Consider the following 18,278-nt stretch of genomic DNA (forward strand, 5'->3'; position numbering starts at 1 on the left):
AGAGTAATTACGTTGTGACGACATGCGTGACAATTTAAATGCCGCGTTTTCATCATAAGCATCGAGATAAGAGTCGATATATTGCCGGCCCCGCGAGCGTACGATAAAACGATAAAGTAGAAAATTTGCGGACAAAATCTAAAGAACCAATGTGCGGCAACTGCTGTACGATCACGTGCGTCAGCTAATTACTCGTTTCAGCCGACTTCCAAGTCGATAAGACGATAGTATGTCAATAGAATGAGTGATAATCTACTAAACGAATGTCGCTTAACGAACGATCCGTCATCGCATATCATTTGTTTAAAATCGTAATATGCTTTCATTGAAAAATTGCTGATGTAAAAATTATGCGACAGAAAAATATCCGTATCACGGAATAGAGAGCATTCGATGATAATCGTGAAAAAACTATTAAAAAATTGCAAAAAAATATACAATTTAAGTTGACTGTAAAAAATTTGCGACGTAAACAAATTACAACGACCAAAATAGGCAAAATGATAATAAAAACTTAACGACCAAATGCATGCAAATATTAGTTAATAATAATCAGTAACAATGATTTGGAATAATAGCCTTACGCGTGTGATGTGTCACCGAATTCACAAAGACCAACCAACTCTCTTTCGAGCTTTTCAAACATCTGGATTGATTTAGAAAATTGGTCAAGTAAAAGGCGCGACTTATCGAGCAGTTTGTATTCGATAGATCGCATCTACATATCTTGTAACTTTTTTGCGCTTACTTTACGTCCTGTTTGTATCAGAGTTGATTGCAGTTTACGTCAAAATTGCTTGTTTCGCACAAATATTTTTTGTTCATAAATAAACCGAGTTTTGCAAATAGTGTTTTTATGTGAATACTGCGTTAGTGATTAAGTATCAGTAATTTATCAGTAGATATGTATATATAAAGTAAGTAAGAGTTATTCGATCGTGTTTGATCCTCATTTCTCGCACGATTTCTCGCGAGCATCGCTATTTGGTGATATCGAATTTTGTTTCGCACTTGAGAACAAGTCGACGACGACGACGACGACGACGACGACGACGACGATGACGATGACGATGACGATGACGAAAAGAAAAAATTATTCTTGTCCGAGAGATAAAAGAATAGAAGAGAGAAAGAACGCGTGCACGCTATAGACAGCTCACCCTCGCTCCGAGAAAGCGGGCCTCCAATAACTCCTGCTTCCTTGGGTCCAGGGTGGCCTGAAAGTGCTCCATCTTGACGCCAGCGCCTGGAACAACAAGTCACAGCGAATTACACTCCGACCTTTTGCCCGTGGCGTCGGTGGAAAAACACGGAGAAATCTACCGATAAGAATTGGAGAAAGATATCAAAGATCTACCAGTCTATATTGCATGTCATCATGTGTTTGAGATTCTGATTGATTTGAAATCAATGCGATGTTAGAATAAAGAGGAATACGAGGATACGCATAAAGGGCGAGAGAGGAAATCGAGAAAGAGATTAAGCAAGAGTTAGTCGCGCGAAAAAAAAAAGAAACGGAAAGAGAAACGAAATATCGCGAAAGCTTTGCCAATATGCGTAGTAGTCGATATTAAATATCGAGTGGCGCTATTACATGCGCCATGCAATTGCAGGAAGATCGCGCTCATTGCGTCTCCAATCGATCGCGATTTTCGCTATTATCGAGAAGTAAAAAAAAAAACAAAAAAAAAAAAAAAAAAAACTTGGCGAGAGTATCTCTGCAAGAGAAATGCCTTAATCACGGTCGTGTTTTCGTTCCCTCTTCGGATTATCTTACGAAAGGAGATAATCTCTGTTGCGCATCCGAACGGGAGGATAAAATACGGAGAAAGCGATATTAATCCGTTCGATGTTCGGTATTACGATTCGAATCCTCCTAAATGCTACGGGAAATCCGCGAGTAGGGAATTATCTTCCGTCACCTTTGGAGCCATAATTATCCATGTTTCGACGTGTGTGGTATCGCTGGCATCTCTGACTACTGCGACGCTGGTATAAAGCTCACCCATGATTACCGCTCGCGCAATAAACTGGACATCCCACGGCTCGTAAACGGCGCAATCCGAGTGCTATAATTAACGTTGCGGGGTCACGTTATGCTGGGCATTATCTATTTCGATCAAACGGATTGGATTTAACTTGCGCCGATCCTCTATGCGAATAAACCGTTCATTGTGCGAGTTCTGGAGTCAATCTCGTAAAAATAGCCAAATAGATGCGCTTGAAATAAAATATCTACCTTCATCATCCCGCGTATCCTTTTCTTTTTTATTCGCGTTACAAATAAATCAAACTATCTTAAAAAGAAATTTCTCCTAAGCGGTTTAATTAATTTTCTTTTACCATTTTCTTTTTTTCGGAGCACATAGTTTCGAAGAAAAATAATTGTCTATTTGAAATTTTCTTTCCGTTCATGCACAGGATAAACTTTTTCGTATCGGCCCAGTCGGAAATTTATTATTTCCAATTACAACTTTTAGCAATAAATAATAATACAATAAAATTCTTTAGAAGGTAGCTATTAGTTGCATATATCGCATGCGACATAAAGGAAAAGAAGGCGCTGTGCGTTCTACAAGTTTTTTTCATCAGTCGCGTTTTTACCGGACTCGTCCGTTCGTTCGGTTATCAAAAGCGCACACGACCGAATGAGTCGCACTGCTCCGCCGTTACTTTCGAGAATCACTGCAATCCGTTAAAGACATTATACACGTTCACGACGCGTGACCGGCCGTTGCGCGTTACCAACGTTCTTTTATATACCGATGTTTATCGATCTTTCCGTTCTGCGGACGGGATACGGGATAAGGGATCCCCGGTAATAATCGCGCTCTCCGACAAATTGAGAAAGTGAGACGAGAAAATTGATCGTCCTTGCTAAAGGTAGGATGACGAATTAAAATCAGACGTTCATTGCGGATCGCGCAAAAACGACGCAACGAGCTGCTTAATAAATCCGAGCGGGTGAACGCGCGCGGAGCGCGCGCGCCAGTGCAGTAGCGCAGTCATTGAACTCGTCGTCGGCCACAATTTTCATGTAAAACGAGGGCAAGGCTATTTTATTCGTAATGTGCCTGGGATAGAGGCGAATGGACTCGCCGTAAGGAGATAGATGCGGTTCGTCGAGGCGCGAGTTTAATTGTGCAACTCTCAAAACAATGCACTTTTACGACATAGCGTGTAACGGCCATGCGCGACGCGATACCCAAGATAGGCAAGATATACATTGAAGCTCATTCGCGAGAACAAAACAATTTACGCCACGTTCGTACCGTTGTTAATTTTGACACATTGCGTGCCAAAGTCCTTTTTAATCGATCTCAAAATTTCGATCCCATTTATTATCGCGGATGATTTTCCTTTTTTTTTTTTCTTTTCAAACTCTTACGTGACGCCGATGTTACGTCGGAGAAGTGTCACGACGGGCACAGCTGGAATTTCATTCGTTCTACAAAAGGCGCGGAGAAAGCGAGGCGCGCTAGCAACAATGTGAGACGCGCGTTGCTCAGGATATTTCGCGGGCGAGCTCTATACACGAACATCGGAGAATTACATTACACACACGGGCGGGCGCGCGCGCGCGCGCGCGCACGTCCATCGCTGCATCTGGGCAGCTCCTGAAAAAGTGTGTCATCGAATACTTGGATTTCTGTCAGCGAGACGCTGCTATCGAGAAAAACATTCCGCGCGGTATGTTGGACTTGTAAGCTAGAGGACGCGATACCGAATATTACGCGCTGCCAGAAGGGAGCGTCTTTATCGCCACTTTTATCATGACTAGCAGTATTTATATAGAGATGACTAATTAGAATCTGTTACATTTAGCGTTCTTTGGACGTATATTTCTGTCGCGATAAAAACAAGAAAATGTCACGTTTTATCACGATCAATGAGCATGCAGTTTTTTACGCAATGTATGCGAAATGTAAAAATAATAATCGTTGCGCAATAATTTCCATTTCTCTACAAGACCCTCTATAAAAATCCCAAATATAAAAAATCCAGATATTTTATTTCCGGAATATTGAGTAAATTTTTTATCTTCAACATCGATATTTTATTTTCCATCGTGATAAAACCGAAAGCATTAATCAATCATATCAATTATTTAAGGTAATATTATCGGAAAGAGAGTTCCGCGAGGAAGACTTACAAGTTGTTAGTAGGGCTTTTATTCCGCAGGAAGTTCCTCCTGCACGACTTTGCGCCACAAGATAAAATGATAAACTCTTGACAAACTCATCGAATTTGTGTCTCACAGAGTGTAATCTTATAATAAACTTATATTTATTATATAGAATAACGCATGGTCAAACACAGGAGAGTCAACTGAGACCTTCGGTATTAATATCTCAGTGAATGAAGATCGGTGTAATCCGTGTAAGATGCCTACTGTTTAGCGCAGACAAAAGATAGGCATAAAGTTATTAAAATGAGAAAACGAAGAATAATCTTTTTTGCACGATCCATGCAAAACGATTTGTAAGAAACGCGTTGTGTATATGTGTGTCACGTTTATAACCTTCATAACAATAAAATATTTAAAAACTGTTTTCTTCTCTAGTATTTATACAAAAAAAAAAAAAAAAAAAAAAAAAAAAAAAAAATAAATATATTTTCAAGGCTACTTACGCGCATTTCACGTACAAGATGGATAAAAAGTTAGTTGAACTGTATGTATGATTTAACTTTCCATACAAAATAAGTTTTTGCCACAAAGTTCTAGTAATAATAGTCTAGTAATATCTCATAAATATCTCATTAATATCTCTCTAACGTTATAAAGCGATCGATCAACGTGTCACCTGATTTATTCCTACGTTATTTTATTCTTATGTATTGTAAGACGAAAATAACATCTATATTTTTTCATACACCGAGTGTCTCGAAACTGTCGAGATATGGGAATTTTGCGAATATCGTGTCTTTTACTTTCGATCGCTCGATTCGACTGTATCACAATAGTCGTCGTCGTTGTTTTTTTTTCTTTTTCTTTTTCTTTTCGTTATTTCTGGCGGCGAGAGAAGATTAATCGATAAGTATCGCGCGTGATACGTGATAAATGATACGATCCGTGTGATACTTACCACCACCAGAGTTCCAGCAATTATCAGTCATCCCTGTTTATCCATCTGCAAAGTTGGCACTACATTATAATCACACTGATCCAACTCGCTGGAATGTCTCGCGACGCAGTGGTCCTTGACGGCGACGAAACGCACACCGGATACACTTTTCATGAGCCCTAGAATGCCGCCCGACAAAATTCTCAGCTCCGCCGCATCGCTTTACACCAATGAGAGCACCTGTCTCATTATTGATCTCACACTACACACTCTCTCTCGATCGCGATGTACCGGGTGGGCCGCACCGCGGGAGCATCCGTAGATTTTTCGCACTCCCCGACTTCCGGGGCTTCGAGTTCTCCTCCCTGGCGGGCGCCTCGTGGATCTCCTCTCTGTAACGACCCGATCACGCGCGTCTACAGAACCGTCGAGAGCGTTTAACTACTTTTTTAATCGTATGCTCATTAATTTCAAGTTTGTAATTTCTACGATCGCTAAATGGAGTTCGAGCAACTTTTATCGAACGGTTATCGACTGGCATTCTTAGAATTCACTTCGGACTTGTCTCGTTTTAACAAGATGTATATCTTTATGATAATGTAAAGATTGTATCTGATAAAGAGTCAAAAGTGGACGAGCCAATTGATTGCCAAAACAAATCAAACCATTTTAAGTTTAATCATGTCACGTAAGCTTTGTTTACTCGAATTCATTACAATGGACGTGATTCAAAGTAACGACCAACGTCTGAGAATACATGAATACACGATTGCAAAGCACAAGCTGAGAAAGAAACCTGAGAAAGAAAATGGTCAGTAATGATCAACATGCATCGATGCACGCCAGTTTCGCGTCTTCGAGAATCTCTTTATCCACGTAGATTCAAACAGACACACGCATCAATTTCTCTTAGGAATAATTTCTCCTTTTGCTCATCCGGAGTAATATCGGAAGGAAAGCCGCGAGATGGGAAAACTAATGCTCCACGATGTGTAAGTATACCAGGGTACAAGGCGCATAATGGCGGCATGATGAATCAGGAATCCGTCTCGAATGTAAGCGCAAAATATTCAAACCTTGAGAAATATTATACGACGTTATACTTTCCGTTGATACTTTTTTTTTTTTTTTCATTTATCGACGTTGCCATTTTGTTTTTCTCTAAAGCGCGAGTTTTATGCGTTTGTTTCGTTATCAAGTGCAATCAAAAAACGCGACACTTTGTTGTTGTTGGTCGATAGTTGGCGATTATCCGAGTGAATCCTAAGGAGAGCCGCTGAGATGAGGTTACATTCTGACATAAACCAAAGGCGCCGGCATTCGAGGGCTTTACGCCCGAATTGCACAACGAATAGCAATACATGTTTATTTAATCGATTCGAGTTAATTTACGAATCGTATATCGTAGTATACTAGAGTGTAACGAGAATATTTCAAACAGATAGATTTTATTAAAACAAATAGTGATAAATCTAAAGCGAAAAATGACGTTTCTCTGTCTCTAATAATAATAATAATAATAATTGAAAATATATAATATGTATATATATATATAGTGAATTTTCGAATTTTTCTAACAAAACTTAGGATCGCGGTAAGAAATATCCCGCGGAATTTTACCGTAGATTTGACAAGAAGATATCTCTTATTTTTCTTACAGTTCGTCGCGCCTCTGACCCTTTATTGGCCCTGATATCGCGGTGTCGACAAAATTACAACGCAACAATACCGACCGCGTAGGTGCCGCTTTAGTCAAAGAGAGCAAATTGATCGAGACAGCGAGCACAGTTGGCATAACCGGCCGTTTAATCTGCCGATCGATCCGATCCTCGAATCGGCGATACATACGTATGTACCCGTCCTGCGATTCGGGATCCCCGTCGCCCGTCGCCCGTCGCCGGCCGAGCGCGAATTATCGGCCGCGATTGGCTCGCGTGTATCCACGCGACTTGTAGCAACACGCTCGAAAAACTCGGTTCAGTAGACGCGCGAGAGAGCCAAACACGAAGGCGAAGGCGAAGGCGACGGCAACGACGACGACGACGACGACGACGACGACGACGACGACGACGACGACGACGACGACGACAACGACGACAACGACGACGACGTCGACGACGACGACGACGACGACGATGACGACGACGACGACGACGACGACGACGACGACGACGACGACGACGACGACGACGACAAGGCGATGGCTCGGACCGCCGAGGCTCTCCTCTTCCTCCTCCTCCACCTCCTCTTCCTAGCCCCTCCCTCCCTCCCTCCCGGCCGCCTCCCAGTCTCCTCGCGACGTCCAGCCAGAGACTTGGAGGTTACACACGACGAGTAATCGATTCATTCGCTGACAACGCATTCCTCGAGATTGTAGCAACAGACGATGTCTCGACGCGACTCACTTCTTTTTTGGGTTTTTTTTTCCTCTTCTCCTTTTTATGTTTCTTTTTTTTTTTCCTTCCTCTTCGCTCCTTCTTTCTTCTCTTCTCTTTGACGCTCGCGAAAACGACGCGATTACGAACAAACGCGCGGTAATAGGGGATCGCCTCTCCGTGTTCGTTTCACCTCCGCACCGCTTCCGTTTTCTTCCCCCGCACGCGCTATGTCTCTTTCTCCGTCTTCCGCTCTGGTTCGTTTCACCGTCCCTCTGCCGATCTTTCCCTTTCTCTTTCTCTCTGTCTCTCTCTCTCTTTTTCGCAGGCGCGAGACCAACAAGAGCGCACTTCCTAATACGTTGCTCTCGTCTCTCGTACACGAGCCACGAGCCACTCTGTTTTTCCTTCTCGCACTCACGAGCGAAAACTGGTTGAAGCGGCGACACGCGCTCGTGAAATTTCGTGACTCCGCCGAACAGCACGCGCCGTTCACCGCATCTCTCGTTGCATGATAGACGCGTATGTAATTTTCTTCCTTCCTTCCTTCCTTCCTTCCTTCTCTCTCTCTCTCTCTCTCTCTCTCTCTTTCTCTCACTCGCTTAACCTCTCCGTCTATCAATCGGTCTCTTACGATCTCTCGCTCCCTTTTGGCCTTCTCTCTCACGACATAGCGCACTCCGTTTATCGGAAGAAAGAAGGAGAAAAACTCATCTGGAAGATGGCCGCCGCCCGCCAGTCACCGATTTATCCCTCTCTCGCATGGCGCACTCTTTCGCGACAAGCCACCGCGAGCCAGCCGGGAAGACCACGGCTCACACACCGCGTCACCGATGCACTCGCTCGTCAAACTGCGACACTAAGACGCGATACGATGAGAGGAACGATTACGACGCGATCCGACACGGGCACGACGGGCACGACGGCCACAACCGACTACGACAACACGATAAGAACGATGACACGAGCGAGGAGCGAGGAGCGAGGAGCGAGGAGCGAGAAGCCCTAGATGCCGGTACGCGCGCGTCGGCCACACTCTCGCCCGACAGTACTCGTACTAAAAAGCTCACCTCGTAGGAACCGTAACGCACTCTCCTCTCTCGGCGTACACAGAAAGAGCAACACAGAGGGGCACTCGCGACTCCCGACGAGACACACACGCGAGCGCGCGCGCACGCGGCCTCGTACGTGTACACACTGCACACTGCACCGTACACCGTACACCGTACGGCATGCGACGGCGACGATGCGACGTTCGGCGCAAGGCAAGGCAAGGCAAGGCAAGACGGGTAAGGAACGACGGTGGTTCCGCGGACACGCGCGCGCCGAGATACACACGGGACTTTTAAAAAAGGCAACGAGTCTCTTTCTCGCTTTATATAAATATACGTATCTATCTCTCTCTCTCTCTCTCTCTCTCTCTCTGTCTCTCTGTCTCACCTCGGATCGCGATGGAATTGCGAGTCCGTGCGATCGACACCAGGAAAGAGAAACGCGCGGCCGTGCTCTCGGATGTTTTTCCGCTGCACTCGCGACGCGAAATTTAACGGCAGCTTTAGGCGACAACAGTGACGTAGCCAGTCACACACCATGGCGTTCCGCACGGCCTCCTCTATCTCGCTCCCGCAAGCCGAGCGGCACCTTACGGCGCTTCGGCTATTATCGGTGAGCTACGATGTTTATTCGGCGGCGCATCGGCCGACCAGTCACGGCTCGCGGCGAGATCATCCCCGGTTCTCCGCTCTGTTCTCGGTTCTCGCTTTCGTTTCCCTACTAGCTGCCGTTGCCGTACCGTGTACCGTCCCGTACCGTTTGCTACCCCGTCGCCCGTCGCCCGTCGCCCATCGCCTGTTCCGATCCGCGTCGAACAGGCCAAATTTTAAGGGTGCGTTCACACAGCCGCCGCGCCGGTGTGACACCTGACGTTAAGTTACATAAATATTATCGTTTATATTGCGTGCGAGAAATTTATAAAAACGTGTGTTGTATCTCGACACAGACCCAAGTTATTGGATATGAAAATCAGCATATTTTTATATAAATGTAAAAGAATATATATAATATAAATACGACAAAGTAATCCACACACATATATATATATATATATAAAGAACTACGTGACACACTCAGAATTGGATATATTGTTTCTTTTTAATTTTGACAAATGACGGTACTATTCTACAATACAATACAGTACGTTTCTGATTGCGACGCTTTGTTTCTTTACATCTTCATAAGCTGTACAAAAACTCGTGTGTTATAAATATAAAAAAACATTCAATTATCCAACAAGGAGTTTGGCTTTAAATAACTTTTTGTCGCGATAACATAACATTTAAAACTGTGCAAAAGCCGAATTGTTTTTTTTTTTTTTTTTTTTTTTCAAGAAGTTTCAAGAGAGTTTTAAACAGCATTTACATTTTATATAGCACATTTTACATTTGTAATTACATCATAGGGAAAAACCTCAAGAGCTATAAAATATATTAAAAAATAAAATTATAGTAGGAGTATAATAGCTGTCACAGCTAATTGAAAAAATATTTTGCAATAAATAATATATATAACGTATTATAAATACAATCTTAAATAAAAACATTTATGTATATTTTTCAAATATTTTTTTACATAGTTTTTTTATAAACACAAATAATTGACGCGCAAGAGCAAAATTTATTTTATCAAATTGTAAATATTATATATATATATATTATCCAAAGAAAATATTTTTAAAAGAAAGTAATCTGAAAACTCATATAAAATTATGAAACGTTTCCAATGCACGTTCTGTTGACTAGTGATTTGGTCGTTGTTTCGCCTCTTTATCGCGCTATTTAAATTGCAAAATACATTTCGTTCATACATCGATACTTTCTAAAAATGTGTACGTCCCACATTTGGCACACTATATTTATATAAATAAAAATGCTACCCTATACAATGTAATACCATATACATATGTAAAATACAAATTAAATTTTAAGAAAAAATGATAGGAAGTATAATCCACGCATTCGAGTTGTAAAGTATGACTATGAGATAAACTTTGTAAGAGAGAAAAAGAGAATATATATCACAAAGATGATACTTAAAATAACTAGATTACACAGCATGTGAACTGTTTATTTGGAAAAAAAAAATATATTATATTAGTTATATCTTTGAACACATGTTTAAGTAAAATAATCATTTTGTGATTAGATATTTAATTAATCATTTTCGAAATAAACAGCTCATATAATTGTTACACATCGCTTTTTATTAAATAATGGCTAAAGACAAAATCTAACAGATCACACAGAAATTTCGTACTATTCCGTTGTAATAAAAAATTATATAATTAATATATTAAATTTATAAAATTATATTTATAGAATCAAAAACATATACATATATATACATTTTTTAATTATATAATTTTATATATGTATATATATAATTTATTTATTAATGTCTTTAACAAAAAAAAAGTATTTAGCGCCAAATGTAGCCGTTTGATTTTAAATTTTATTCAACATAAAAATAGTGTAAAAATAGAGTTAAGTATCATGCTCCACAAAAAAGAGCGTATCGTAAATGAATATCATACGAATTGTTACAAATTATTATTTTTTCTGTATCTCTACGAACATTATAACGAAGAAAACAATTTCTTACCTTATCGGATACGTATGTTATCGTAACTGACTACACTAGTAATGCTAGAAATGCTCTACACGTGCTCTAAGCTTAATTAAAATGTAATTCCGCTACGACTAAAACGGCAGCTCTCTTCACGAATGATCGTCCACGATCTTTGTAAGCTAACAATTTATTCCGACGAATACAAGGATACAGAGTTAGTTTAACTATCCATCTCGGTTTAGATTCATTACTGGATCTAGCGAATCGTAGATATCGTCATGTCGTACACGGAACTAATACGTACGGTGTAATCTCGACAATAAATGGAGGTAGCAATATTGTCAATAACAGGATTAGCCCTAGTGAAATGAATTATGGAACAATGTACAATATTTACGTTTAAGTCGGATAGTGACTGTGTCCTAGTTCCCAACTTTCCATATCTTCTACGTATATATAATCCACGCTATTCGCGAGAATACAAAATACTGAAACCCTGTAAATGATTTGTTATCGATTGACAATCTGTGATTTGGCATATGTCAAATATATATGCCACTCTTCTCCCATGTTTCTATGTTACGTATTTTTTACAGGAGAATATTATATTCCTCCTATCTGAACAGTAAATTAAATAACCCTGCTAAAATAATATGCAAAGCGTGCAAAAAAGATTACTACACAATAATAATCGAGATTGTACGTACAATGCTATTTTTTTATGTACAAGGAATACAGGTACTTCTTAAGCGAAAGTATTTCTATATAAACGCGAAACGATAATATTTCCGTATACATGTAAATATACGATTGCTCTTCAAGAGCGGGCAAGATTTACGATCGATTCTATGAGAAAGAAAAACGCTTCCTTCATTACTTGGTGAAGAATTAAAATTAATTAAGAGAGATTTATATATTATATAACACTGCTTAATTGTAGCATGCAATGTTAAAAGTATTGTTATAATTGTATCATTTGTGTGTAATAAAACTATATCACATATTTTGTAGACACATAAATAATATGGAAATTATGTACAGAGTATTCGGAAAATTACAAAAGCTTACAGTCGAGCAAGATATTTCGACTTGTTATTTGTTTTAGTACTTGCCCATACAGCAGCTTATAGATCTAAAGAACCTCCCATAAAGTTGCATATCACAATAATAAAGTCTGTTGTACATGCGCGGTTTTTAGTCTTTCTTGCTTCTCGCTAAAACTGAGATCTTTAAAAAATTTCATCATTTAACAAGCATATCCTACGTTTTGCAAGAAACTCTTTCTTTCAGTTTTACGTATCGTATCTTTACGTTATGCTCTTCACGGGTGCCAGTCACATTTTTAGTTTCGATCGTTCACGATTCTCTTCTCATTGATACATGTTTTTAATCAAGATCTATGGCAATATCCGCGTTGGTAGCAGAGACATTCATCTCTTCGTCTTCGATAGACTCTTTGTCCGTGGCGTTGGACACCGTGTGATGGTTGTTTGCCGTTTGATTGTCAATCTTTGCTTCATCGACCGGTTGAACTGTCGTTAGCGTGCTCCACCAGTTCGAGAATGCCCCTTTCGCTTGCGATAGCGCTCCCCCTTTGTAAATTGTTAGTTTCAAAAGTAATATTGCACACGATTCCGACCGTATTAATAATTTAAATTACTTTAGATTAATTTATATTTATTTAGATTCATTTAAATTAATTTAGATTCATTTAAATTAATTTAGATTCATTTAAATTATACGTTCTCTGATATCTCTTATATTTATATTCACGATTAAAAGATTTCACAGTACAATAATAATTAAATAAATTTAAACAAGAGAATATACAATAAAAAATATATAAAAAGTTGTACTTTTGATTATTTATATGATACACCTATTTTTTTAAATAAATTAATGTATAATTTTTAACGAGAAAAATATTGAGATAAAAACATTTTGAGAAAAAAAAATTTAAATGCTCTCTATATATTATTATATCTTATCAAACTTATATTTAAATCAGGAAAATTAAACGCAACCTTACCTACGGCTTTCCCAGTGGTCGCCACTGCGCGTCCAGTCGATGCCATTGCTTGATTTAACTTCCTGCCGCTTTCTGTGTTTTGCATCGTACTGAAACAGTGTACGAAATAAATTTTAATTTTCCATCTTTTACGATTGGTCAGAAATCAAACAAGAGGCTAAAAAAAATTGCAAATTGAAAAATCGCGTATACATAGAAAAATTTTATTACTTACTGTGACAAGCGTAGTTTCATATCTTGTACTGATAGCTGACCAGCAAAGGGATGACCAGGCTCGATATTGAGTATCTCCGATTTACTCGCGTTGCACCATGCCTTATAATTGTTTGTAACGCGCCACGCGGACATGAATGCTGCGTTATAATGATCCGATTGACGGGTATCCTGTTGCATAGAGGTACGCAACATGCTCAACAGGTATACCCGGAACTGCGTTCTGATCCACTCGTCGCCGCCTTCCCATCCTACCCCATCTAGAAAGATGTCCTTCCGAGGTTCGGCCACGTGTCTTACGACGTAATCAGCGAATCTCAAGTCTTCGGTAGTAAGATGCAGCTGTCGTCTCAGTTCGGGATCGGTTGCCTCTATTCGCGTATTTTCAATCTTTAAGTAAGATAAACAATTACAAGTTAAGTCTTTTATATTTAATTTCGAATAAAAAAATTCAATATCACTTTTACGCTTACTTCAATTAGCACGTCAATAAGTTGCTTCTTTTGTTTAAACAACACATTTGTAGCGCCCACTATATATCCTCTAACATTCACATCTCCCAAAAGATCCAAATAAGGTAAGGACAGATAGGGTAAGCAGAGATATCCCTAGAATAAATATTTGTATACAAATACTCGCTCTAATGATCATCAGTATCACAGATAAAATAATGTTAAAAGCATCGTTACTTTTGTAAATAACTCCAAAGGTAGGCCACACAATTCAGGATTAATATGCGCAATTTGGGTAATGTTGTTTGTTAATCTCGCGTCGGAGAGCGCATCGTTACTCGTATCACGAGGTAAACTATTATCGGTATCACCCGTGTTCAGCGTGATTGCGTTTACACTGTGCACTCTGTGTACATTCTCGTTTGTCTGCGGCGAGTATTTGGAGTTACTCTCCTCCAGATATTCCGTACATTCTTGCGCCGACTCGATTTCGATGACTTTCATATTTATATTTTCATTATCATTGTTATTCTTCTGCAGAGTCACATGTTGCAGCCCGTCCAAGCACTTGCCCTCCATGGACTCGATAGTCTTGTTATCATTGAGACACAAGGAGTTTCTATTGCTATTGTCATTACATTGTTCATGGTTTGACTTAGATATATTGTCTTTGACAATACAGGTGGACGATAAATTAGAATCGACATTGTTTGTCGAGAATTCTTCTTCGTCAAAAGTCGGTATCGGAGACATTGGCCTAGATGGTCTGAAGAGATAAAGGATTATTCATCGATCAATTTTGAGAGAAAATTTTTTACTAATTTTTTACTATCTCTGTAGTACCTGACACATGCTGCTTGTTGAAGACCGTGTTCGATCATGCCAGGATAGAGTGACAATAGAGTCAATATCGTAGCGCACAATGGCTGTACTGGTGATTGATAAAAAACTATCCTTTTCTCAAGTAAAAGTAACTTAAATAAAAGCAATACTTTATGACGAAATTGTAGGATGAAATCTCTTGCGGATAAACCTATAAACGATTTAAATATCATGTATAATGTAAGTCTTATAACTTATTTATCAATCAAAAATTTGTTAATTACCAACAAAAATTTGTGGCGGAATCTGACTGTCGCCACTCATACATGAATTAAGATGATGATAAGTATCCTCTAACAAGGACACTTTACTAAAATCTCCTTCCTCAAAATATGCATGCGTTATTAGAGCCATTTTCACTTGAATATGTCCATACAGAGGTAATGTACTCAGCACGCACACTGACTTTTGAACAGTGCCTCTTGTTATATCAGAAGTGCGATTTTTTAATTTCTATAACATGGTAAAGAAAGAAACACTTTAACTTGATAAAATCATCATCAGTTAAAATTGGATTAATTTTAGGCACAAGACACATTTTATGTACCTCTACTGGTATCTGTCGGAAACATGAAATGCCATATATCGTGCGTTTTGGATCGTTGAGACTAGGTAAGTGGAAATAGACTGTATCCTCGTCGTAGTTGTGAGAACCATCGGGTAGGGCAAGCGTTGGCAGGTACTTCCATCCTAAGGGACACTCGTTAGGTGCCCCAGGCACCAGAGGTGGAAACGAGTATTCTACCTAAAATGACGTTACGTTAGCGCGATATCTGATTGAAATGCACGGATATAGAATCGAAAAGTAGGTTAATCGAGAGATTCTTACCTGACAGCCTTTTTTGTGATGAAACCCGACGACGATGACGTGAAGAATCGGCCCGTTCGATTCCGCCATCCTTATTTCGCCTCCGGTCGAAAGTATAACGTCACAACACTTCCAAGTTCCGGATACTTGTTTCCACGGACAATTCGCCGATCTCACATTTCAGAACCGCAAAAAAATATCTTTTTCGACAGAGACGAGCCGATGGAGCGGCGAACACGCGCGATTTGACATGCGCCGCGAGCCGCGACATATCATATATATATATATCGTTATCGTATCGTGGAATGATTACCAACATAAACTGACATAAGCGATGCGTGACAGATGATATATGTTTTCATATCATTTAGTTCCGTTATAAAAATAATCGCAATTTCAACATTTTATCCACTTTTTACTTTTATTTCATTCAAAAGATTCACATGTATATGTTTTCACGTAGACATTTTACGCCATATGTATTTGGTGTAAATCAACCTTAAAATTGACTTTACCGAGTATGTGCGTTGCGTATACACATTATCGATAACGTCATATATATATATATATATACACATATGATGCAGTTATCTGTGATATTATGATCTGTTTAAATAACAACGATGAATCATCATCGTGCTTTAGTTCCCTCCTAATTTATACTGTTCCAAGCATGATTCAGAGTGTGTATTAAAAGAGTAATATAAAATATTACACAGTACAAAATCATAAAAATTACTTTTTTATATATAAGTTATTTTTTTTTTTTTTTAATATTTATATCATATCTAAGGCAAGAGTCAATTAAAAAATTCGTTTAAAAGTATCTTTGATTTAATAACAAAACGCTCGATATATTGCATACAGAATTGTCACATGTACATGTATATTCGTATGTGTGTGTATGTATATGTATAATATACACATGTTGTGTGTGTTGTGTGTGTGTGTGTGTGTATATATATACAATATACACAGGGAGTTTTTTTTATTACACAATTCAAGGATACCTGTTACACAATCCATTAGGTACTTTGACTTACTTTACAAGTTTATGAAATAAAACATTTTCATTTGCATGTGACGAATCTTCAATGCGTCCCATTGCATTGCTCAGGATGTAACTCTGATTTGTATATGTATATGTATATATATTGGCCATTTGCATGTGACGAATCCTCGCCTGCGTCTCATTGCGCTGCTCAGGATGTAACTCTGGTTTGTATATGTGTATATATATATCTATATATATACACATACATAATATATAATTATTTTTCTCTCTTATATATTTGTCTTCGATAAGTCCATTCTCTCTCGATTTCTGTGTCCACATACAATGATGACTTGCGTGACAGAGTGCTGAAGATCTTCCGTTTGTTTTGCTCGGAATGCACAGCTGTTCCGATCGGCCTCATAGCCGTTCTCCTTTCCCATAGTAATGAGTAAGGAGAATAGGAAAAAGATGGGTGAAAAAAGTCGATTGGAAGACGCGCTACCTTCGTACGTTAAAACCCCGAGTACCATCTGGGCCAGCAGGCATGCGAACTACGTTGCTGGGACAGTTGCTGCCATTTGGCGTGCTCGATTTTGACTGAATTCTGTTCACCTCTTGTATCATTTTTTCTTCCGGACTCTTCTCCTCCCCCAGAATCCTTTTCCGCGCTTCTGCATATTCCTGCTCTCTCTGAAGTAATTCTTTTTTTATATACTCTTGTATATTTAATAAGATAAATGATAACTTTAATGAGATTTAATGTTACATACCTGTTTTAGAGATTTGATAGGCTGCTTAGGTTTATCGTCGTTTAGTGGCCCATCGCCACTTCCCCGTGAAGTTGGTCTCTTCAATATTTTTACCGTAGGCTTTGGAGGTACATACTGAGATCTGAGACCATCTTCTCCCAAAATGATCATTCTTGTGTTTGTGTTATGACTAGACCTGTATCCAAAAAGTTATTTCATACTTGATATATATGTATGTGATACATGGTAAAAACTGTACAACAAGAATATATATCTTTGAAATAGCTCCAACAAATATAAAGCAAAAGAGAATTTAAGATTAAAAATGTTTGTCTAAGTCTACCTAGAAGATTCTATCTCTTCATCTACTGTGTCCAACTGAAGGGCCTCCAGTCTTTTATCGAGTGTCTAAAATGCATAATAATCTTATATTATCTTTTTGTATACAACATGCAATAATAAATGATTCAATTATTATATATTCGAGTGTATTGATTCACTGAGAAAAAAAATTGCCTGCATGCAAGCTCGACAACTTGATACATTTCACACAAGAATGTATCCTTATGGTAACATGAATTATTATTACTGCAATTAACTACAATCAATTTTTCGACAAAAAAAAAAGACACAAATAAAAACTGTGAAACCGTAGACGCATTTTTAGCGCGAAAAGGACGTAAAACAATCGGTTTCGGCAATTTTCTTGTCGCGTTCCAAAAAAAAACTTTGCACACCAGAGTTTGCGCGTGCACGGGTATAGGTTAACACGAGATTATATCGTTTTACATTTAATTCGGAGAACAAAACTTCGGACACGTCTTACATTGGATTCCTCTATTTGTTCCCAGCTCTCGAGAACATCTTCCATGGCCGATACGTCGCGAATTTCCTCGCGGAAATCGTCCAATTTCGCGAACTATGCGCGATCGACAGCGTGCAGAGACAACTGGGGACTAGGGAGAATGGAACGCCAGTCGCCAGTCGCCAGTCGCCAGTGTTAAAATTGAGGACGGCGGCGGTGCTGCCGCAAAATACATTGAAGACCGAATTGGCAGTTCGTTAGAATTGTTTTTCGATTCA

At 39.2% G+C, this 18,278-nt stretch overlaps 2 protein-coding genes across 6 annotated transcripts in view; both read right to left on the bottom strand.

Annotated features, from left to right (window-relative positions):
• The window catches only part of Tlk (Tousled-like kinase), a 51,842-nt gene extending 35,906 nt beyond the window's left edge, over nt 1–15,936 (bottom strand). The window contains exons 1-10 of one of the 5 annotated variants that reach the window (XR_012046589.1): nt 15,471–15,936; nt 15,189–15,386; nt 14,866–15,094; nt 14,603–14,792; nt 13,997–14,525; nt 13,781–13,915; nt 13,309–13,697; nt 13,095–13,183; nt 6,915–12,657; nt 5,339–5,458 (exon numbers count right to left, since the gene is read on the bottom strand). Coding sequence is in view for 4 of the 5 variants with exons in the window: in XM_072891458.1 (XP_072747559.1) it covers nt 1,161–1,246; nt 5,088–5,118 (117 nt within the window). In the remaining variant the exon portion in view is untranslated. Of the gene's footprint in view, nt 1–1,160; nt 1,247–5,087; nt 5,459–6,914; nt 12,658–13,094; nt 13,184–13,308; nt 13,698–13,780; nt 13,916–13,996; nt 14,526–14,602; nt 14,793–14,865; nt 15,095–15,188; nt 15,387–15,470 lie in introns of those variants that run through there. The other 4 variants (XM_072891458.1, XM_072891457.1, XM_072891459.1 and 1 more) reach the window with 4 other exon arrangements.
• A 329-nt stretch (nt 15,937–16,265) lies between these two features.
• LOC140665389 (SUZ RNA-binding domain-containing) lies at nt 16,266–18,203 on the bottom strand. Its single transcript, XM_072891472.1, has 4 exons — nt 18,022–18,203; nt 17,539–17,603; nt 17,217–17,391; nt 16,266–17,136 (listed from the first exon to the last, which is right to left on the bottom strand). The coding sequence occupies exons 1-4, from the start codon at nt 18,064–18,066 to the stop codon at nt 16,945–16,947; spliced, it is 477 nt and encodes a 158-aa protein (XP_072747573.1). The 5' UTR covers nt 18,067–18,203; the 3' UTR covers nt 16,266–16,944.
• Nucleotides 18,204–18,278: the final 75 nt, after the last annotated feature.

This window comes from Anoplolepis gracilipes, chromosome 4 (genome assembly GCF_047496725.1).
Source record: "Anoplolepis gracilipes chromosome 4, ASM4749672v1, whole genome shotgun sequence".
Classification (NCBI taxonomy): domain Eukaryota; kingdom Metazoa; phylum Arthropoda; class Insecta; order Hymenoptera; family Formicidae; genus Anoplolepis; species Anoplolepis gracilipes.

What these genes read in the sequence shown, in the direction of transcription:
- LOC140665389 (XM_072891472.1), bottom strand. Translation starts at nt 18,066, where the DNA reads ATGGAAGATGTTCTCGAGAGCTGGGAACAAATAGAGGAATCCAAT. An exon ending in GAAGAGATAGAATCTTCTAG is followed by an intron (nt 17,392 to 17,538) that starts GTAGACTTAGAC and finishes TTTTGGATACAG; the next exon opens with GTCTAGTCATAACACAAACA. An exon ending in CTATCAAATCTCTAAAACAG is followed by an intron (nt 17,137 to 17,216) that starts GTATGTAACATT and finishes GAATTACTTCAG; the next exon opens with AGAGAGCAGGAATATGCAGA.